This window comes from Hyperolius riggenbachi, chromosome 10 (genome assembly GCF_040937935.1).
Source record: "Hyperolius riggenbachi isolate aHypRig1 chromosome 10, aHypRig1.pri, whole genome shotgun sequence".
NCBI lineage: Eukaryota > Metazoa > Chordata > Amphibia > Anura > Hyperoliidae > Hyperolius > Hyperolius riggenbachi.
Window position 1 is genome coordinate 114,793,334 of NC_090655.1, and position 24,006 is coordinate 114,817,339.

Sequence of the window (24,006 nt, forward strand, 5' to 3'; positions counted from 1 at the left end):
TAAATAATAAATATTCTGCATATTCTGCATGCCTACCTATATACTCGTGTATGATTTTTGGTTTTGGGTGCAAATTTTGGTTTAAAATAACATTTAAAAATAAAATCCATGCTGGTTTTGACAAGAAAGATGTGCCAAGCCATTTGCTGGCCTCTGCTTTTTCTGGGTATAGCTCGTCATTGCAGACTGGACCTCATGGATGAAAAATTTTCTTATTGGCTGGGATGACCGTGCAGCTCCCATCTGTCATAACAATACTGACTAGTGACATTATAACAGTGATGACTCTATCCCTTTGTGGTGTCATCTTTGAAAATTGGCAGCCATATAAGTCATGGTAGAACCAGTTAGTGGAGGTGTAAACAGGTCTTAGGCTCCCTTGCACACTGCAAATCCGTTTTGTGATTCCGATTCTGTAAAAATCGAAATCAGATGTAAAAACCGATTAAAAATCGGAATCGGAATTGCATGCAGTGTGCAGGGAGCCTTGCTGGGATGTCATCCTCCAGGCTCTGATCCAATGCAGATACATAGTGATTTGGGAGTGATGGGAGTCTCCAAAACTCCCAAATCCCTCATCAGTGTGGGACACATCAAAGTTCAGAGGAGGGCAGGTTATGAAAGGCGACACCTCAGAGGGGTAGATAAAACTGCTCCAAATGCAGCCTTCTTTGAACTAGACATTTTTGAATATAAGGGAGCACAGAAATGATGATGATCAATGAGTGGTTTCATCGCTGGGTCCTTTGCGTTTCCTCTTATTATATGCTGTAAGGCAGAGGTGCCCACACTTTTTCGGCTTGTGAGCTACTTTTAAAAATTAGCAAGTCAAAGTGATCTACCCATGTACAATTTTAGGAGCACATTTGTATATACAGAATGGAAAATGTAGTGGGGTCGGGATCTACCATGAAGGCCTTCGCGATCTACCGGTAGATCGCGATCTACCTAATGGGCACCCCTGCTGTAAGGCATCACTGTACGTTTGTGAAGGATTTGTAGTGGCCCAGATCTGTCAGGCGCTCCCGGTCCCCTGTGAAGCAGAAAAACTAAATTACAATGAAATCCAGATCTAGACCAATGATAATCAACCAGTATGTCACGTTTGTTCCTAAGCATTCTCTTATGTTGCCGCCAGCAACCACTCTAAAATACTCATATTTTTGGAAAAAAAATTAAACTACACAACTCTTACAGCCAGAGCAATGAATGCATTTTCTACAGTGAGTAGTTAAAGAGAACCAGAGACGAAGCACCCTCATGTATTTTATTACATTTATCAGTGAGAATATGGCAGTAAACACCTACCCTGCTTTTAGTTTCATTGTTATCTGCTTAATTAGTCTATTAGCAACTGTGATAAGAATCCACCGACTATTCAGTCGATGTTTGACCTGGAATATTATAGCTGAGTCACTCTTCTGTGATGTCTTTTCAAGCCCAAGCCTTCCCCCTCCTGGCTTAGCTTTGCAGCTTTGCTGCTTTGCATACTGAGAGCTGTGATGACATGGGAGGGGCTGCTCCTACTGAGAGAGAAGCTCTGTGGCTGCAATATGATCCCTGTGTGCTCTGTGTGCACTCTGTCTGCATACTGTAGATACTGATGACTAACTGCATCTCATTCCTATGAGAGACACTTCTTACAGTACATCATACCAAAATGAAAGCACACAGATGAGCCTTTCTCATATAGCCTAGATAGCAGCCTAGTCTCATATAGCATAGACAGCACATCCAGAACAACTCATATAACCCGGAAGGAGAAGGGATATGAGCCGGCGGCCATATTTGATTTTCCTGGAGCAATAATGGATAAAAAAACACTAAAAAAGGCACACCAGAGCGGCAAAATTATCAGGTAGAGCATTTATTCTTTACAAGCTATCAACTGATATGTTTATTTTGTGTGAAACGTTCATCTCTGGTTCCCTTTAATCAGGGAGTACATCTGAAACAAACCAATTGGGCAAGCACCATCCACCATACCACTCATAGAGCATGCAGAAAGGAACGTAAAACTCATATATGCAGGAAAAGGACCAAAGTACGTTCAATAAACACCGCACGACTGAAATATAACGTACAAAATACCATCTTTATGGACTACAAAACTCCACAGAAACAATTAAAATCACAGTAGAAGGAGTAAACGCATAAATATAGATATACAATATATAGTTAATCAAAAATCACAAGATAATGCATCAAAAGAGGGAGTATATAAGGTGGTATCTTCCTGTATACATTCACCATAAGGTAATCTAGTTGTTGTTGTGCAACCATGCCAAGAAACAATGGGTGCAAAAAATGGTGTAAAAAATAAATAAATCAGTGAACTGCAACAAGGTGTAAAAAATAGGAATAAAATGAACCAATTTGAGAAGACCCCCCCATAGAGGAAGAAGGTGAGTGGCCATGAAAGAGTGAAGAGTCGGAGGGCAGAGGTAAGTGAAAAATCCGTGGTGAAGAGGCTTACCTAAAGAATGGATCACAGAGGCATGGCGGGCAAAGCGCGCTCCCTAAACGCCATCGCAATTCACCGCGCAGACCAAGCAGTTTCCTCTAGGCATACGAGTTTAATTGTGTGGGCTAAGGGGGGCGCAGCAGGCATTTACTTACCTATGGGGCTGCTTATTAGCCCCACCCCCGTCTAAATGGAGGCCTCTATTTTCTGTCTCCCATGCCACAAACCTGTCCCCAGCATGCATTGCGCCTGCCAGGGATATAGTACATCAGTGCGGGAACCTGTGATTCTGTGGCATGGGTGGATAGAAGATGGTGGCTTCCATATGGATGGAGGAGCTACATAGCAGGTCCCATAGGTAAGTAAATGCCTGCTGCACCCCAAAATCCTGTTCAATTAAAAACATAAAACTCCCTTAGGGTGAGATTTCTGAGCATATGAGCATCCAGGTGCTTAGTATGCTTTAATGCCAGATTTATAAAGGTAACCAGTGACAGGATTAAGTCTAGTAAACATTAGCCTGCATGTATGAAGGCACACAGGGTAATAGTAATTACTGCTGTAGAGCAACAGAGATGCCATCAGGCAGGTCTCTCCTTTTCTGAGCTTCAGCGCTAATTTACCATGATGGACAACTTCACTAGCCAGTAGTGAAGCTGTGAGTAAGGGAGGTATGAAGCTATTCTCAGCTGTACACTGAATAGTTGGGATTTTGCACAGTAATAATAGACAACCTGGGTTTTAGAGCTGCTGAAGTCCTCTGAAACAGATTTGACATGCATGGCAATCCGGGCTGGATTTCTGGAAAGATCAAAGTTGCAAACGAGAGCAACAATTATAAGAGGGAAGCTGCTGCCTAAAGAAACTGTACAAGACAGGGGCTTCGGTACATGATTATTTTTGATCTATAAAGCGCCTACATATTCTGTGGTGTGGTACATGCATATGACTTATAGAAGCCAGGGCTGCACATGGATTGGGATGGTGCGCCTACTTATTTAAGAGGAGCCACAAACAAGAGAAATGGCCCAGGCTGAGAAAAAGTATAAATCGAGCTATGGTGTCAATAGTAGCCATCCTGGGTTTTGGGCTAATGATGTGCACATTTATGTGAAACACATTTAAGAGTGAATGCATGTAGTTTGAAGAACATTGTACACATGTGGCTGACTGCACGATATACTGTATGTCCATGTCTGATTTTATCCCCCACATGGATTGGGCAAGATGGCCGATGTCGGTCGCTTGTCATTGAGGTTTTGCAAATTTTTTTGCACTTGTTTGTGATCCAATACTGCGAAATCTGTCGTTTATCGGACATTTCAAACAAATGTAGTTTAGCATGTGTACAAGGTTTTACAAAATGCCCACCACTCCCCGTTCTCCTATGCATGCCTTCTTTCATACCTAAAACCCCTCCGTCAGCCTCTTCCAGGTCGCTGGAGTTGGGCATCACTGCGTCTGTGCTGGCCGGGCTGCGTGCGTCCTACAGCAACTGATGTCACGAAGATGTCATGGCCATGCACAGAGCGCTCATGGCCGCTGTTGCGCACCTTCGGACGTGAGCAGCCAGGCCAGTGCAGGTGCAGTGATGCCCGACTCTGGTGACCCGGAATAGGCTGCTGGAGGGGCTTTAGGTATGAAAGGAGGCATGTAGAGGAGAACTGGGAGCAAGTGCATTATACTCCTTTTCCAGCTTTACACGGTGCAAATAAAGTCCCTAAAACCTCGTACATACATTGGGACTAATTAGCAGTAGGAGCATCTCCTTACTTTAGGAAGTGTCTTCGCCACTTAACAATTTATTATAAATATATATTAACCACTGGGCCCCGCTTATTTTCCAGCTGGTTTGTAGCTCCTCTCCCCATCCTTTGGAAAGATAATGATGGTATCCAATTCAGGTGTTTCAAGACAGCAGAAGAGCAATCTCATACAGTGATTGACAATAGGGGAGGGTCCTACGCCTCAAAATAAATAAATAAAAAACCCTCAACGTCATTTAGTGGCTTCCAGGCACAATAACTGTTACCAAGTGTCTGATTGTCTTAAACAGGTATGCAGAACTTTATTATTTTTTTTTTCTTTCTTTATAGCAGTCTTTGAGAAAGTCAACTCCTTTTTTAAAGGGGTTGTGTGTGTGTGTGTGTGTGTGTGTGTGTGTGTGTGTGTGTGTGTGTGTGTGTGTGTGTGTGTGTGTGTGTGTGTGTGTGTGTGTGTGTGTGTGTGTGTGTGTGTGTGTGTGTGTGTGTGTGTGTATTGAAAATAAAAACGGACACTTACCTGGGGCTTCTACCGGCCTCCTGCAACTGTCATGCCCCGCACCGTGCTCCTATGAACTTCAGTTCCCCACTGCTGGTCCCGGTCTGATATTCGTCTAATAAGACAAATAGTGCTCGCTCCCGTGCGCGTCATCAAGAGCATCAAGAGCTTACTGCGCAGGTGCAGTACGAAGCTTTCTTGTACTGCAAGTAAGCTCCCAATGACGGGAGCAAGCACGCGCGGCCACAGTTGGATCAGATGCCGAATTAGACCGGGAGCGGCGGCGTGGAATGATGGATCGTTGGAGGATGGCGTGGGACATTACTGCTGTAGGGGGCCGGTAGAAGCCCCAGGTAAGTGCCCCCCCCCCCACAGAACCCCTTTAAAGAGAACCAGAGATGAAGAATAAATAGATTTATACATACCTCCAGCCCCATAAGCCTGGATCGCTCCCACGCCGCCATCCTCCGCTGCCTCTCTCCGCCGGTACCGGGTCCCGTAACTTCAGCCAGTCGACGCAAGCGCAGTGCTCTCCCTCCGTACTGCACAGGCGCATGCGTACAAAGCCGGAGGGAGCCCCTGTGCATGCGTACAACTGGTCGCGTCCGGCGGAAGTGACGGGACCCGGTACCGGCGATAGAGGCAGCGGAGGATGGCAGCGTGGGAGCGATCCAGGCTTATGGTGCTGGAGGAAGCCCCAGGTATGTATAAACTCTTTTTTAATTTTTAAAGATCCGCTCGTCTCTGGTTCCGTTTAAGTACAAACTAGTAGATGTGTGGCATGGTAACGTAACCACTTCCCAAATTTGAAAAATTTACAAATGAACATTAACTACTTCTGACTTTGTATGTAATCAAACTTTTTCACATTTTACTTGAGGAAAGGAGGAGGCGCCTGGAGATGGCAGCCTCGGCAGCTTGCTCTGTTTTTTTATGTATTTTTATTTTTCAACATTGCCTTGTGCAACCCAACCCGGATAACCTTCGAGTGAACAACTACTGAGCATTCGGAACTTCGACAAATATAATCTACCCCTGGATATTTCATCTACTCTTGATCTTCTGGGGATTCTAACCAGTGGAGCTACTGTGCTGAATCAGGCAGTGAAGCTTAGAAGAAGAGGCAAGCGCTCCGGGATCCAGACTCGCTTTCGACGCAGAGGACTGCGCTCTCCACTACCTGGAATCATACTCTCAAATGTCAGGTCCATATGTAACAAACTAGATGAGCTTCAACTACTGATCAGGACAAAGAAGGACTTTCATCTCTCTGCTGCCCTTTGCTTCACAGAGACTTGGCTATCTGAGCTTATTCCAGACAATGCTCTGCAGATTAATGGATTTACACTGTACAGATCTGACCGGGACCCACTTACTTCTGGCAAAACCAAAGGTGGAGGACTCTGTTTCTACATTAATGATAGGTGGTGCACGGATGTTACAGTTATTAAGAGGACATGCTCGGCTGGGCTGGAAACTCTCTTCATAAACTGCAGACCCTACTATTCACCCCGTGAGATCTCTTCATTTATTTTGGTTGCTGTGTACATCCCTCCACAAACATGTATGCAGTCTGCGCTCCAGGAACTCGCAGATCAAATCACTGAGGTGGAAAGGGAGTACCCAGATTCTTTTTTTTATCATACTAGGGGATTTCAACAGTGCTAATCTTTCCAAAGAACTCCCCAAATACAGGCAACACGTCACAAGCGCAACTAGAGAAGGTAAGACACTTGATCACTGTTAAACTATAACTAAGGACTAGTATCACTCTGTCAGCAGGGCAGCTCTGGGGAACTCGGACCATGCCGTTATACAGCTTATCCCAACATACATCCAAAGACTAAAAACTGCCAAACCTGTTGTGACCACAGTTAAGAAATGGACGAGTGAAGCTGTAGAAAAACTACAGAGCTGCTTTGATTTAACAAACTGGAATATATTTAAAGAATCCACCAGTGACCTAAATGAATACACTGATGCTGTGACATCATATATTGGCTTTTGTGAAGAGTCCTGCATCCCCACAAAAAAAGTGCACCAGGTACAATAACGATAAACCCTGGTTTACATCACATCTTAGGAAGCTGCGCCTCGATAAAGAAAGGGCATATCGTACAGGCGATAAAGTCCTCTACAAAGCTGCGAAATACAAACTGCAGAGAGCCATTACTGACGCAAAAAAAGATTATTCTAAAAAACCTGAGAAACAATGTTCCAACGCCGACTTATTCACAATATGGAAATCTCTGCATGAAATTACCAGCTACAGGAAGAAATCTCCTCCCTCACTGCACAACCTGCAGCTTGCAAATGAACTGAATACATTTTATTGCAGGTTTGACACTATCAACAAAATCCAAACACACCAAGTCAATTCACATAATTTCCATCTCTGCAACAGGCAAACTGAACACTCCCCATGCCAGCCAACGTCTCCACCGCCTGCGGTGCCTCAGCATCTACACAACACAGGAGGCCAGACACAATCTATTGACCTGTCCCCAGATGTGCATGCTCTAACGATATGCCAATCAGATGTAAACAGACTCTTTAAAAGACAAAACACTAGGAAAGCAATGGGGCTGTGATGAATAGCGGAAAAGCCGCCGCATGTGCTGGCAGTAAGGTGGCTGTTTCCGCGTCTGATGCGGTGGTTTGTCCGCGTCAGCATGCGGCTAGGTTATCTGGAACTAATAGTGCACATGGGAAGAATGGTGTGGGGGCCGCCGCATGTGCTGACGGTGAGGCGGCGGATTCCGCGTCCAGTGCGGCGGTTACCCGGCAGCAACATGTGTCTGGGTTGTCTGGACCTAGTAGTGCACACAGATGGTGTGAATAAATATGATTATTATCGTATCGTATGCTTAATATGCATTGCAAAAGGTGGTGACAGGCTTTAGGTTATTAGTTAACAGTTGGAACGCTATCCAAAACTTAGCGTTGGATAGAGATAAGGAGTACAAAACCACGTCTTTTTCTTTCTTGGTCTGGGTCCTGTTTGGAAAGATTTACCTACACCTTCTATCTTATGGAATATTATCACCAAGACCATGAAGTGAGTGCATCTACCTAATGGCTCGTATATACGTTTGACAATCGCCTCAGCTGATAATCAAGTGTGTGTACGGCATCCCCGACCCCCAACCCGGAAGCGATCCGCCTGGCAAATCGATTCACCCAACATGCAGGAAACGTCTTTGAGGACGCAGCATGACGTCACGCAAGCCCTGCTTTGTCATCCCTCTGCGCCATTCCTCTCATGCATAGCAACATTACGTGTCGTCAGCTTCATAGCTGACACGCGTTTGTATAGGCTGCCCCACACGTTACACACACTCATCTTTGCACCTTAAGAGTTGCTAAGAAAGGAGTTATTCTTATACCATTGGGGAATCTCACTCATATCCTATTACTGCATGGTATGCTATTGTGAGTGAGGTACTCTAATCTAATACTGGGTAAACACTATACAATAGCGTCTCTAGTGGCTGGGTGTGACCACCCTTCTTTCTTGTTCTACGGAGAGCGACTTCTTAGCCTGAGTGGGGACAGGCCTAATCTCCCCTCTTGCTTTTTGAGTGGTTGCCTGGTCTTGGCAACCCATACTTGTGAGTATGATTCACTACATACCATATATACATTGTATTATCAATAATACACGATTGGGGGCTCTCGATTGTCTACCTTCTTGTTTGACATATCTATATATTAACGTGTACCTGAGATAGGGCCAAAGGAAAAATGTATACATACTTTAAACTGCAACGCAGCAAAATGTCATTTTACAGAGTTTAAAAAACATTTTACTGTAAATTTTTAAAATCGATTTTTACAACTACAAGGTCTTGTTGAATAATTATTTTTGACTTGTTACCTCTATTCCCATTCACATACCTAGCAATTTTGGGAACAATAGCATGTATGGGTTCATTGCGATTAACCGCTAAAGTCAGCAGTACTGACTTAAATGAAAATACGAAATGATGCATAAGTGTGATTTATGGACCCTCATTGCAGTTTCAAAAAAAATGCATTATGATTTTTTTCCCAAAATGCATTATGATTTTGCAGATTACAATGTGAAATTATGATTATGCTAAATTTGTGTTTATGATATCAGTGCAGGGTGCATGTGCTGCTACTGCTGCTATTTTCACTAGATTCAATCTTTATATCAAATGTAACTCCTAATCTACAGACAAACTGCACGGTGCATATCTACCTTAATGTGCAAGTGGTCAGCAAAACGCACCCAAAAGAAGTACTTACCACTATCCAAAACCAAAAACATTTTCGCTAAATGTTCTACTCAAAGCCTTTATTAAGGTCTGTGTACTGAGCACTTCCTAATTGGACTACTTAGTACAATTTCTACAAAGAGTCACTGCTGTGCCCCACGTCTGCAATCTGAAAACATGATAATGACTAAGACACATGAAATGTCCTTTACAGATGTCTGGGTTCAGCCTCGAAATCATGCAAACTCACTGCGTAGCCATTGAGAGTCGTGATAGTAACATGAATCCCCCAGACTCAATGCTGTCCTCTTGTAGAAGTAGAAATAGAATACAGCTACTGTCAATGGAAAAAAAAAACATGATCACAACTTGCATAAGATTCAAACAGAACAGACTCAAAGATAGAGCATGGTTATGGACGGTCAGAAAGAAAACGGTTATGTTCTAACTGGGGGTTTATTCACCAGTGCAATGGGAAAATGCAGTTTTCTCCCCCTTTCTTAAGTGCATAATATAAAAAAATAAAAAATATATGAGGAATTGTCGCGAAAAATTTAAAATTTAAAACACATACAAATAAGAAGTACATTTCTCCCAGAGTAAAATGAGCCATAAATTACTTTTCTCCTATGTTGCTGTCACTTACAGTAGGTACTAGAAATCTAACATTCCCGACAGGTTTTGGGCTAGTCTATCTCTTCATGGGGGATTCTCAGCACGGCCTCTATTCTTTATAAAGACCTTCCCTGAAAATGATTATTGCAATGATGCTGGTTAGCCTCCCTGCTCGCTGCACACTTTTTTGGCAGTTGGACGGAGCAACTACCATTCACTAAGCGCTTTTAAAAATAAACAAAAACCCTAAGAACTTGAGGAGATGGGTTAGTCCAAAATCTGTCGGTAATGTCAGATTTGTACTACTTCCTGTAAGTGACAGCAACATAGGAGAAAAGTAATTTATGGCTCATTTTACTCAGGAAGAAATGTACTTCTTATTTGCATGTGTTTTAAATTTTAAGAATTTCGTGACAGTTCCTCTTTAAATAGACAATGGGATCAAAACTAAGGCTTCCACTGCATAGTTAAGTGGTACATTTGCTATAGCAACATCTTTATCTAAAATTAGGCAACAAAACTAGCTGAATTTCAAGTTAAAAATTGTGGCCACATAAACTAGGTCAGGGGTAGGGAACCTATGGCCAGATGTGGCTCTTTTAATGGCTGCATTTGGCTCCCAGACAAATCAGTAGGGATTGATTCACTAAGCTGCACTGCTCATGTGTATGGGAAAAACCTGCACAGGCACATATCGGCTGTTAGAAAAAGCACACAATGGGCTCGATTCATTAACGTGTGATAACTGCTATCACAGCAGTTATCACACGAGCTGCCGCTGCAAAGGTTAGCGCGCGAACAGCATTACTTTGCCTGATAAGCGAAGGTTTGCGCGCGATCACAGCAGTCTTTCTCACATATAAATAACATTAAGACCAACCTACGATCACGTTTAACGGATGGGACCTGAACTGAAAAAAGTTATTTAAAATAAACACATGAGACTTCAAATGAATATTACATAGTTACCTTGCCATCAGTTCCTCTCAGAAGCTCACCATTTTCTTTTGACAGTAATCCCTTCCAGTTATGACAACATTTTGTCAGAACTGAAATATATCAGTTGGTGTCAGTTATATATCAGTTGCTGTCAGTTATAGATAAGAGGACAACTGATGATGCCATGTATCCATATGACTCAAGTGGGCAATGTTACAGTTTAACCAGGAAGCTGTTATGGAGTAATGGCCATTTTCAAAATGGAGGACGGAGAATTCCCTTGATCACAGTGGACAAACAGGACACAGGAGAAGAGAAAGAGATTGAGGAATGGACTACACGGGAGGCAAGTGACCTGTGTATGGTTATTTTGACTTTTAATTTTCAGTTCAGATTTTCTTTAAGCTCACCACATAGCAACCAGACTACAAAGCCATCAGCAAAACCATGCAGCACCAGAAGTGGCATTATTGGTAGGAAGTACTTTATTCATCATTGGTTAGCAACAGCATAACAACATATTGAGACTTATTGTACTTTAACATTTACTTGTATTTAGTTTGAAACATAATATTAGGCTCTCACAGAATTACATTTTAAATTACAGGGGGACCCCACAAAAGTCTGCCTGCAAACATCAGACAACATGTTAGGACACTTGTCCCTGAATAGCCTAGAACAGCCTGCTTTTACATGCTTCCCAAGATCCACAAAGAGGGAAACCCAAGCAGGCCCATAATCTCAGGGAGCAGAACTCTTACAGAGAACATCTCAGGGTGGCTGGAAAACATCTTGAAACCTCTTGTCTGTAAAAGACCCAGCTACTTACAGGATACCACCCACCTCCTCAACAAACTGACAGCCATTGGCCCAGTACCTGAGGGAACCATACTGGCTACGATGGACGTGGAGTCCCTGTACACGAATATTCCCCATGATGATGGTATTGCGGCCTGCCGTAAATATCTTCAGGGTCAGGGCATACCTGTAAAGCCTATTACTGGACTGATCAAATTCATTCTCACTCATAATTATTTCACTTTTGGACAGGACCTCTATTTACAGCAGATGGGCGTGGCAATGGGTTTGCGATTCGCTCCACAGTATGCAAATCAATTCATGGCCAAAATCGAAGAGGAATACCTCAATGCATGTGGCATAAAACCCTTGGCCTACTTCCGCTTCATTGATGATATTTTAATCATCTGGTCCGCAAGTGAGGATGATCTTCTCCAGTTCCACAGGAACTTCAATGCCTTCCATCCTACAATCAAATTGAAACTTACCTACTCTCACACAGAGATTAACTTTCTGGACACCACCATATACATCAGGGGTAACAACATACAAACCTCTGTGTATCGCAAACCTACACACCGTCCCACATACCTAAGATATGACAGTTTTCATCCCAAGCACATTAAGAACTCTATAATTTACAGCCAAGCTATAAGGTACAACCGGATTTGTTCTGACAGGATGGACAGAGACAAGCACCTGGATAACCTTAAGAACACTTTCATTAAACAAGGTTACAGTCCTCCCATGGCTGAGGCCCAAATCAGGAAAGCCAGCATCATCCCCAGGACTGAACTCCTGAAATATAAGCAAAACCAGAAAGAGGAACGTGTCCCTTTGGTTGTCACCTACAACCCACACCTGGAAATCTTAAAGGAGGATTGCTAAGGAACTTCATCCCATTTTACACAAGGATCACAGACTGAGAACGATATTCCCTAAACCTCCACTCTTGTCATATCGGCAACCACACAATCTAAAACAGATGATTGTCAGGAGCTCTTTGAATAGGCCTCAACAAAACGGAACATCACTCTGCCGACAAAAAATATGTGGGACCTGCAGACACATTTACTCCACTGACAGGGTAACAATACCAGGTTCACAACAGGAGTACAGAGTACAAGGTAAATTTTCCTGTGGATCCACCAATCTGGTATATCTGATCATGTGTGCTAAATGCCCCAATGTTATGTACGTGGGAGAAACTGGACAAACTCTGCGCAAACGTATGAATGGACACAGGCACACTATTAATGATACCAAATCTGGACTCCCAGTTGCTACACACTTTCGGTCCAACGGACACAGCATGGATGATCTTTGTGTCACTGCCCTGAAGGGCGGCTTCAAAACGTCAAATGACCGATTAATAGCAGAAACAAAATTTATAAATTGGTTCAAAGCTGTGGAGAAGGGTTTGAATAAGGACAACAACTTTCTATATTGGTATGAGATTGATGATGTTTGAACTGTCTCCGCCACTCTAGCTGAACTTGTGAACTAAGAATTTACGATACATCTGGGTCAATCCTAATACCAGGTCTGTGAGCAATGGAGTAAACAAGGATCCTTATCTTACCCCATTTAGATGGTCTGTTTGAATTAAGGCATCTTAATGACGTATTTATGCTTGAAAAAAATATCTGTTTTCCCTTTTGATGTTGCATGTATATAAGCTGTCTGTACCACCAGCTTGCAAACTAACAGGATGTAAACCTGACGAAGGCTGCAAGGCCGAAAGCTTGTTTATTCTTATTCATTTGTAGTTGGCCAATAAATGGTATCATCCTGATTTAAAACTTCTTGATTTGAAAATATGTGGCGTTCATGGCTCTCTCAGCCAAAAAGGTTCCTGACCCATGAACTAGGTTATACAGGCTGAGTGTCAGTTACCTCTGACATCACACGCTCCGTTCTACCTTCCTACATGCTGTGCAGTGCAAAAGGCAAATTCGGTCATGGCTGTGTGTTCTAAAACTGTAACAGTCTCTCATTGTAGGACGATCATTCATGATGCATTTTGTCACAGTTAAGGTTAGGAAGGTAGTCCTGGCTGTAGTTTAGTAGCAGTATAAATATAAGCTTTGACATTATGAAGAGGAATATGAAAAAAATCATAGTCCTTAGTAAAATGTAGTTGTTCCTTCAAGATTGATGATTAAAGTGGACCTAAACTCTTGCACAGCACAGAAGGAAAACATAGTGAAATGCACCCTGTATGTATTTAAAGTGTTTAGAGTTTTGTTTAATCCCCCTTCATTTGCGTCTAATCACAAGTTGTGATTTGATCCACATGATTTCAATGGCAGATAAGCTCCTTTGGAATGGAAACAGAGGCGCCAGCAGAGTAAAAAGTGATCATAGGTAAAAACAGATAGAAATCGGAGGGCAAGGATGGACTTACCTCCCCAAAACCAAACACAACCACTATGTATGCTTTAAACAAGATTTAATTCGTACTCCAGAACAAATGCAACGTGTTTCACGGGTCTCTAGCCCGCTTCCCCAGGCAATAATACAGATAGGAGTAACTCAGTTGTGTAGCCAAGTACAGCGCCTCACTCTGAGGCGAGATTCAATGTGGATATCAAATGTAAACTTGAGACCCGTGAAACACGTTGCATTTGTTCTGGAGTACAAATTAAATCGTGTTTAAACCAAACATAGTGGTTGCGTTTGGTTTTGGGGAGGTAAGTCCATCTTTGCCCCCCAACTTTTATCTGTTTTTACCTATGATCAATTTTTACTCTGCTGGCGCATCTGTTCCCATTGCAATTATTGTTATCCACCTGGTGGAAGGGTGAACACCCCTTCGTTCCTTCTACAGAGAGCGACTTTTTAGCCTGAGTGGAGACAGGCCTAATATCCCCATAAGTGCTTTAAGTGGTTTCCTGAACCCGGCAACTTATACTTGTGAGTATATTTCTTATTGCTGCTACCTTGGCATTCCTTTATCATTAATAATACACTATTGGGGGCTCTTGATTGTGATTTTCCTTTCTTTTACAAGCTCATTTGGAAGCACAGGATGTTAACAATATGTCTGCTTCCATGAATCAGGAAGTAGAAACACTGCAGATTTATATCAGCTGTAACAAAGAAATGTTTTTTGTTTAAAAGGTTTTGCTGTTTATCTTTTACAGCAGAGAGGCGTTCTGAGTCCAGGTCCGCTTTAACAGAACCCATTCTTTCACAAATGTTTGTGGCCATGGAACTGATTAGAAAACTCAGATTCAATGATTTGGAATGCATTCCAAAACTTTTAGCAATACAATTCGCTACTGTGCATGCGCAGAACGCTCCTGATGCCGGGAGCGTGACCAGGGTACGCGCGGCTCATGACCGCGCGTGTGCAGTGACCGCCAACTGGCGGTGACAGCCCAGCTTTGTGGGGGTCGCCACCACTGGATCTGGAGGATATTGTGTGCACAGTAGGAGTCCAGGGGGTTGGAAGAAGCCCCAAGTAAGTTAACCACTTAAGTACTAGCGGTCTCTGCCCCCTTAAAGACCAGAGACCGCTGGTATAGAAACGGCGGAATCCCGATGACATACCGACAATCGCCGCACATACCTGTCGCAACCGCCGTACGTCGGGATCCTGGGCCACCCACTCTGCTGTCTCTATGATGGCAGAGTTCCTGTGAGCCAGTCAGGAGCCGCCTTCATTTGCGCCTGACCCTGTCTTTCAATGGAAGCCAATGGGAGCGACTTACATTGAAAGACAGGGCCAGGAGCCAATGAAATCGGCTCCTGACCTGCTCACAGGGCTCTGCCGTCATAGAGACAGGCAGAGCCAGTGAGCTGCGGCGACAAACGGCGAGGATTAAACGGCGACATCGGCGGGAGCCACAGAAACGGCGGATGCACGCAGCGGCAGCTAATTGAAATCTACGCCCTGCTAGCCAGGTGACCACCAAAACAGGGCGTAGATTTCAATTAGCTCGGTCCTTAAGTAGTTAAAATCTTTTTTTAACTTGACTTAAAGTGGAACTGAAAACTGTGTAAAAACGAAGAGTTTCACTTACCTGAGGCTTCTGCCAGCCCCCTGCAGCCGACCTGTTCCCACACAGCCACTCACTGATGCTCTGGTCCCATGCCACGGCTCACTTTCACTTCGCACTTTGCCTGTGCCTCCTCGTTCACGCTCCCGTAGCCGGATGCGTACTGCGCAGTCGCAGTAGGGATTTTCTCGTACTGCGTCTGCTCAGGGCGCTTCCTGGCCACAGAAACACATACTAGGATACGCATGGCCAGGGCACACTGGAGGTTGACTTAGAAGTCAACCTCCATTACAGGAAAAAAAGTGAGCCGCGTAGGGGAATGGAGGATCTGTCCAGGACTGCGAGGGCACAGGTCGGCTGCAGGGGGCTGGCAGAAGCCCCCGGTAAGGGAAATTCTTCTTATTATTATTTTTTTTTACAGTTTTCAGTTCTGCTTTAAGATTCCCTTTAACACGGCAGCTTGTCAGACATGATTTAATCATGAAACAGTCTTTCTTTCTGTTAAAAATGTATTCCAGAGACAAGCATGTTGGAGTTGGCCAAGCATACATGTTTATGGGGTAAGAGACAGCATTACTATTACCAGCTTGAATCAGGCCATTTCCACTCTGGTTCTCCTATCAGAGTTATTTTAAAATGCTGCAGGAGCTCATACATATGATTGTTTCCAATCCCACCCAACCTAAAAAAAGAGTTCATATTGGACAATGATCCTCTATTTCTGTGCAATGATTCAATATCAGGAAAAGAAGAAGACCCAACACTTATAAAGTAGCACCAAAATAAGAACTCACCCACTCTCTGCAGAACAAACAATGCCAGGAGTCCATCTGACCAGATAAAGACATTCTCGGTCTTCCAGCGAAGGTTCTGAGCAGAGAAGATATTACACAGATTACGGAGTCACTTAAAGAGAATCTGTATTGTTAAAATCGCACAAAAGTAAACATACCAGTGCGTTAGGGGACATCTCCTATTACCCTATTATTATTTTGGTGCGCCGTATCAATTGTTATGTATAGAGTGCTTGGGGGGCCCCATTGTAAAACTTACATCGTGGCCCACAGCTCCTTAGCTACGCCACTGCACAAAAGTAAACATACCAGTGCGTTAGGGGACATCTCCTATTACCCTCTGACACAATTTCGCCGCTCCTCGCCGCATTAAAAGTGGTTAAAAACAGTTTTTAAAAGTTTGTTTATAAACAAACAAAATGGCCACCAAAACAGGAAGTAGGTTGGTGTACAGTATGTCCACACATAGAAAATACATTCATACACAAGCAGGCTGAATACACCCTTCCTTTTGAATCTCGAGAGATCATTTGTGTGTTTCTTTCCCCCTGCAGCTATCTTCCACTGAAGTGTCAGGCTGTTTCTTCCTGCAGAGTGCAGACAGCTCTGCCTGTATGTAATTCCTCAGTATGTGAAAGCCCAGCCAGCTCAGAGGAGGATTTATCCAGCTTGTAAAAGATAAGAGAGAAGAGAGAAGCTGCCCTAATCTAAATAATACACAGGCAGTGTGCAGAGAGGGGCCTAGAGGGGGGAGATGCATCACAGAACCACAACACTGAAGAACTTGGCAGCCTTCCAGACACAGGCTGACAAGTCTGACAAGAGAGAGATAAGTTGATGTATTACAGAGACGGTGATAGTATAAAGTGCTGCAGTAAGCCAGAACACATTAGAATAGCTTTTGGAACATGTAGGATGATAAAAAACAGGATGCAATTTTTGTTACGGAGTCTCTTTAAAGGGATACTTTAAGTGATACTTTTTTTTTTTGTTTACATTAAGTAAAAAAAAAAAAATAGGCCAGTTACTGTATTTTTCAGACAGCGTTTCCCCAGTAAATGTACGTAATGCCCGGCAGCATTTCCCCAGTAAATGCACATAATGAGAGAGAGCATTTTACCAGTAAATGCATGTAATGAGAGACAGCGTTTCACCAGTAAATGCATGTAATGAGAGACAGCCCCTGGCAGCTTATGTGTCCCTCGCTGCAGCTCCATTCTCAGCGGATTACCCGGGGAGAATTCAGTATACAACTGCTCTGTATTTTACAGTCGGTTTTTTTACATCGGTTTCAGACTGTTTAGCCTTCACCGGCGGGAGGGTTGTATTTCAAATGGAGTATAGCTTGTAGGAGTGAAAAGGAACACTACTCAGTTAAAGTGGATTCTCTGTAGTTAAAGTCTTGACAAATATTTTCCATGATGAGGTTTTTGTGTTTTTTTTTTTTATTTGCTTAGTTTGTTTGAGATAGGTGCACTGTTTTTGACCTCAGTCAGCAGAACTCATTGTGCTGTAAATTCTCGGAATGCTTTTAGCTCTCTCTACTAGCAGAAAATATAGAACCTGAAAGCAGAAGTCTTCTTTTATTGTCTTACACTGCCCACTAGTGACACATTACAGCAGTACTAATTAGAAGCAGGGAAATGTAACAAATAAAAATAAAAAAATGTGCTAAAATAAATTGACCTGGAGCACTTGCATGCCTCTAAATACATTGGCTGCTAAAGGGTTACAACATAAGGAAATAGCGGGCCATCCCTTCTAACAAGTGTCCAGAAAGCAAGACCATAATGCATCACTTCAAGTGACACTGAAGCCAAAAAAAACTTGTATGTGTTGTATGGATAATTCCAACAACATTAGTAGCAAAGAAAGGAGTCTCATATTTTCACTTCAGATTCCCATTCAGGACAGTGAATGGAGCCATGCAAATCATTCATTTATGCCTCTGTAGTCTGAGCATGAAGTCCTAAAACTCACCATGCTGATCTTTTTTGGACACGTGCTGAAATTGGTGACCTGTAACTTATAAGGTACATTATGGTGGGGGCTATTAGGTTTCATTTGTCCTGTAAATATAAAATGCTAAGTGTATTTTATAAAGCTAAACTGGTACCCTGTATCATTACACCTCATCACAAGGGACAATCCTTACCATAAGCCAGACGTGTAATGCTACACTGAGGGCCAAGTGCAGAGCACAGAAGAGGACTGTGGCCCGGAATCGCTGCCACAGCAAGCCCAGCAGTCCAGCTTGGAAAACAAAGGTGTTGAAAAGCATAAAGTACAAGACAATCACTGCAAATAAGATGCCCACACCCTGTAATCTGCAATGACAGAGAACACAACGGTAAAACACTATGCTGATGGAATTAATTGCCCCCCCCCCCCCCCCCCCCCCCAAATAAAATAAAATAAATAAATAAATAAATAGATTGTTACTAACATAAAGAGCACAAGCTGAATAACTGGAGCTGATTGCAGCAACTCTGAGAATGAATTTACAAATAAGTCATACAGGAGGAGCAGAGACTGCAGACAAAGCATCAGGCTGTAGTTCCCAGGCTGTGGCATCCTCCACTGCCAATGTGATCTGCAGAGAAATAAATATTATCACACAAGAAACCACACGGGTAAGGAACATCCAATCATCAAATAATGTCAGAAATGGGAAACAAAAAAACAATGAGATGAACTAAGAGTGGCTGGTCTAATACATGCAGGCAGTGCTCTGTTAGGAGGCACTATGAAGTAGTAAAAATCATAACATGGTAAAGAGGAGAGTGAAGGTGCATACATATGCTTACTAAACTTAGCCGAGGCAGCTGTGCATGGCCATCTCAACCAAGAATCAAGCATGTCTACCGAGCCCGTTTACAGATCTAGAACACATTAATTGATAGCAACTCCTGACCATGCTGTTTCCCTCTTTAAACTTTCCGCCAGAGGGTGCTTTGTTATGCGCTGGACTGTCCTTCCTCCTCCCTCCCTCATACAAACAGGATTTTTCCTACGTTATAGCAGAGTAAAGCATCTGTACAACACTGGACTCACGAATGGTCGCCAAGGGGATTAAGTCCTGATCCCTTTGTGTTACAACCTTTGTGCGTGGGTGTGCACCTTAAGGGCTCAGCCACACTATATGCGTTTTTCTGAGTGCTTGTGATTATCGCTCCCATTCACTTTCACTAAAATCATGTAAAAATTGTCGCAATCGTGTACAATTGTGGCAATTTTTACGCAATTTTTACCGCAATTTTAATGAAAGTGAATGGGAGCAAATTTTAAAAAGCGCTCAGAAAGCGCTAATCAATCACAAGCACTCAGAAAAGCACTTATGGTGTGGCTGAGCCCTTACTGTTGGTCTTAGGCTGCTTTCACAGCGGGACATTACAGGCGCACGTTAGCGCAGCCTGTAACGCAGCCCAACTCACAGTAATGAAAAATCAATGGGCTGTTCACAGTGCCCACGTTGCCTTACATTGTAACGCTACACGTTCAAAGAAAGTGCAGCATGCTGTGCGTTATATGCGGTTTTAGCCGCGTTAGACTGTTTGCACATGCTCAGTGCAGGAGAGGAGGAGGGGAGAGTCCGCTATTGTCCCTAGCCACATGTCTAATTAATATTCACTGCACTGTGTGACGTGCAGAGTTTACTTCCTGGAGCGGCCGCCTTGTGCTGTGATTGGCTGGCGGGACCACGTGATGCGGAGTGTTCCGATCATGTGGTCTCCAGTCTTTGGACACATGCGTCGTTTTCAGCAAAAAGTACGCATCATGGACGCATCAAGAGACGTATAACGTGGCTCTATACAACGTCCAACTTCAAAGCTCACATGCGTTGCGTTAGGGGCACGTTATGAGACCTCAATGTCGCATCTAACGCAACGTCTTAGTGGGAAAGAGCCCTTAAGGTTCAACCAAGAGACAGATCTCTCTCTGATGGAATCTGATCAGAGAGAGATCTGTTGGCTGCCCATACACCATAGGCCGCTTCCCGAACGATTTCAGCATGACATTTCACAGGAATCAGACTCGGGATGCTGCATCTGCTGCTGCCCACCAAATGTTAATGTGCCCCCATGGTGCCCGCGCATTAAAATATCTCACCGGTCCGGCTGCCATGAGTGTCCAGGTGCTTCCACCCTATTCACGTCCCACATGGCTACCAAGCATAGCAGGTGGCACGTATTTGATGAAACAAATGTGCCACGGCAGCCACATGGGACTGAATGGAAGAAGCAGGAGCAGCAGGACATTCACGGCGATGGGACAGGTGAGAGCTTTTACTGCACGGGTACCAGGGGGTACATGAACACATCGGCCGGGAGTCCCGTTGCGTGTGCCGCCTGTCCTGATATCACCCACCATTACCACTGCACAGCCACACCATGCACAATCACACCATATTGGCCCTAGGTTTTCAAGCTTGCTCAATTGATACTTTAGACAGATTTCCGGCAAATAATCGATCAGGCATTCTTGTTGCAGCACCAATTTTCATCCAATTCGATAATTTTCGGATGGGGTGGTCGATCGACTACAATATCGCAATATGTATGGCCACCTTTTCTAGAAGAAAGCCAAGTGATTAATGGATCATGGTTGTTTATTCAGCACTTCATCAGATAAAATAAACTTCCTATTGTGACCAGTGCCATTCTCCAAGACCAGCTCTTACCATATTCTGGCACTAATTGACCTGATGAAGCGGGCATGAGGCAGATCAAATGCACTGATCTAAGTGCTGTATAACAAAACCATTCATCTCATGACTTTTTTTTCAGGAGTTTAAAGCTACTTTCACACTTCATATATCACATTGCGGTACCCTACCCAACGCAGCTCATTGCAAGGGCAATATATCGTAAGTCTAAGGAGGCTTAAGCCCAGAGCTGTGCAGAGGTTCCTTAAGTGGGAGGTGCTCAAATTTAAAAAAAAAAAAAAAAAAAAAAAAAGGGCCCTCCCCCCCGACCTCCACAGTAGCTTCCAATAAAACTGCACAGTGGCAACAAGTAGTAAAGTCAGTAGACCTCCCACATTATAACCTCTATGCTACTCCACCCGCAAGTCACAGTACGAGTGATAAAGGCGCTACAGCAACAGGGGGAAGTCTGCAGGAAGTGCCCAGGGCCGTTTCTAACTTACTGTTTGTGGTGCCCCAGGCAAGAAATCCTGTGTGCGCCCCCCTGGAATGCGTACATACTTATGCTAGTGGCTAGATGGTGTACTGGTTAAGGGCTCTGCCTCTGACATGGGAGACCTGGGTTCGAATCTCGGCTCTGCCTGTTCAGTAAGCCAGTAATTCAGTAAGGAGTTCATTGGGCAAGACTCCCTAACACTGCTACTGCCTACTGAGTGCGCTCTAGTGGCTGCCTCGCAAGCGCTTTGAGTCCGACAGGAGAAAGGCGCTATACAAATACTGCCATTATTATTATTATATGCTATGACTATGGCAAGATGAGAGGGTGAGCGCGTTTGAGTTCAGTGAGTGACATTACTATGTTCTCTGTAAAGTGCTGCAGAAGATGTCAGTGCTAAATAAATACATAGTAATAAAAATTACATTATATCGGTAATAATATGGTAGGACATTATACTATGAGTATGGCAGGATTAGATTGTGAGCTCCTCTGAGGGACAGTCAGTGACATGACTATGTACTCTGTAATGTGCTGCAGAAGATGTCAGTGCTATATAAATACATAATAATAATATGGTAGGACATTGGACTATGACTATTGTAGGATTAGAGTGTGAGCTCCTCTCAGGACAGTCAGTGACATGACTATGTACCCTGTACAGTGCTGCAGAAGATGTCAGTTCTCTATAAATACATAATAATAATATGGTAGGACATTGGACTATGACTATTGTAGGATTAGAGTGTGAGCTCCTCTCAGGACAGTCAGTGACATGACTATGTACCCTGTACAGTGCTGCAGAAGATGTCAGTGCTCTATAAATACATAATAATAATAATATGGTAGGACATTGGACTATGACTATTGTAGGATTAGAGTGTGAGCTCCTCTGAGAACAGTCAGTGACATGACTATGTACTCTGTAATGTGCTGCAGAAGATGTCAGTGCTATATAAATACATAATAATAATAATATGGTAGGACATTACACTATGACTATGGTAGGATTAGATTGTGAGCTCCTCTGAGAACAGTCAGTGACATGACTATGTACTCTGTAATGTGCTGCAGAAGATGTCAGTGCTATATACAGTAAGTACAATATAGTAAGACATTAGACTATTACTATGGTAGGATTAGATTGTGAGCTCCTCTGACAGTTAATGACATGACTATTTACAGGTAGACCTCGCTATACGAATACCTGATGTCTGAACCTGCCTTTACAAATGTCATGCCCAGTCTGATGATGTCATTAAAGCTAAGAAGGCGATGATGATGATGATGGAGAGCGCAGAACGCTTCCTGGAGAGACGTGGGACATCGTCAGAGGTGAGGGGGAGCCCTTGTGGCACAGGAAAGGGGTGTTAGCGGTGGCAGGCTGGGGCAGAGGGGCTGGGGGAAACAGAGGGGGCACAGAAAGACAGGAGGAGTCTGAGAAGAACCAGGGGGAGATCAGGAAATACAAAGTGGACACAGAAAGACAAAAAAGGGCACAGAGGATGCAAGATGCCTTCTTCCAAACCCATAAGTTGCCCCCTTTAAATCATACTGTTTCAGCAGAGGTTCTGGCAAACAAAAAAGTTTCCCTCTGGTTTTCCTCTAAACGCACTTTCCCATTTGTAATTACAATTTTATAGCACACCACTCAGTATGTCACTCCAACCTTCTCCTCCCCCTTTCCCTTTGAAATCTACCTCAAAGGTGCTGTTGCACAACACAGATCTCACTGAGAGTCTCACTCACAGGACCAAGATGGCTGGCTGACTGACTGAATGCACAGGGACAGCACAACGTGGTGCACACTCACAGTGATTTACAGACTCACTGAAGCATGCCTGTGCCGTCCCAGCTGCTTCTGTGCTTCCAAATCCCTGCTCCCTACACAGAGGCTGCTTACACTGTCCTCGGCAGAGAGGGATTGATAAGGCAGCAACAACTTGCCATCTCTCCTCACTGCAGCTGCTGAATGATAGTGTTGTCTAGTGTTGTCCGGATCATGAACGATTCGGATCTTTGATCCGAATCTATTTTATGAGTCGATCATCCGAATCATCAAAATGAGTGATTCGGATCGCAAAAGGGGCGGGGCAAGGAGCGACACGCCCCCTCTCAGCGGGCAGCGGGGTCCTGGAAGCAGGGATCGCTCTGTTGGAAGGGAGCCAGCCTTGCAGGGAGACAGGTAGATGAGAGAGAGGGGACATTGGTGCCACTGCCAGATATGTGTAGAGCACACATAATGGCTATAATGTGCTGCTCATTACAGGCTGGCTGTTCCGTAGTGCTGCACAGTGATCACATTGGAAGCTTTTGGCTCAGCACAGCTCAGTAACTTTGCAGACAGTGTGATTGAAAGGCAATATAATCCTCCTGCACTGGGCACTAAACAGCTGCACTTTTCTGGGAATGCTTTCTTTCACTGTGCGACCTTTTCTTTCAAAGTGTACAGATGAGCATATAGGTGAAATATATGTAAAGCATATGACTTCAGCATGTGGGTATTACGTGCAAACATTTCTGCTCTCTGCTCGTCCCTCCTCCCTTCTCTGTCCACTCCCTGCCCTCTGTCCATCTTCTCCCCTTCTCTGTGTGTCCACCCACCTCCCCTTCTCCTGTCCACAGACCTGTCCTGCTGTTCATTTCACCCCCGAATGCTTCTGGTAGTAAAATGATCCGAGATTCGGATCAAAGATCCGGATCTCTTCAATGATCCGATTCGAATCATCCGGATCATTGAAAAGATCC

The 24,006-nt window shown here is 43.8% G+C and overlaps 1 protein-coding gene across 2 annotated transcripts; it reads right to left on the reverse strand.

The window, feature by feature from the left end:
- Positions 1-23,248, reverse strand: LOC137533903 (transmembrane protein 138-like). Of its 2 annotated transcripts, XM_068255203.1 has the most exons (7): positions 23,162-23,248; positions 18,564-18,710; positions 18,273-18,444; positions 16,118-16,193; positions 9,218-9,304; positions 972-1,033; positions 1-775 (listed from the first exon to the last, which is right to left on the reverse strand). In XM_068255203.1, the coding sequence occupies exons 1-6, from the start codon at positions 23,206-23,208 to the stop codon at positions 975-977; spliced, it is 588 nt and encodes a 195-aa protein (XP_068111304.1). In that variant the 5' UTR covers positions 23,209-23,248; the 3' UTR covers positions 1-775; positions 972-974. The 2 variants fall into 2 exon arrangements, with proteins under 2 accessions (XP_068111304.1, XP_068111303.1); XM_068255202.1 differs by having other exon boundaries at positions 1-1,033.
- Positions 23,249-24,006: the final 758 nt, after the last annotated feature.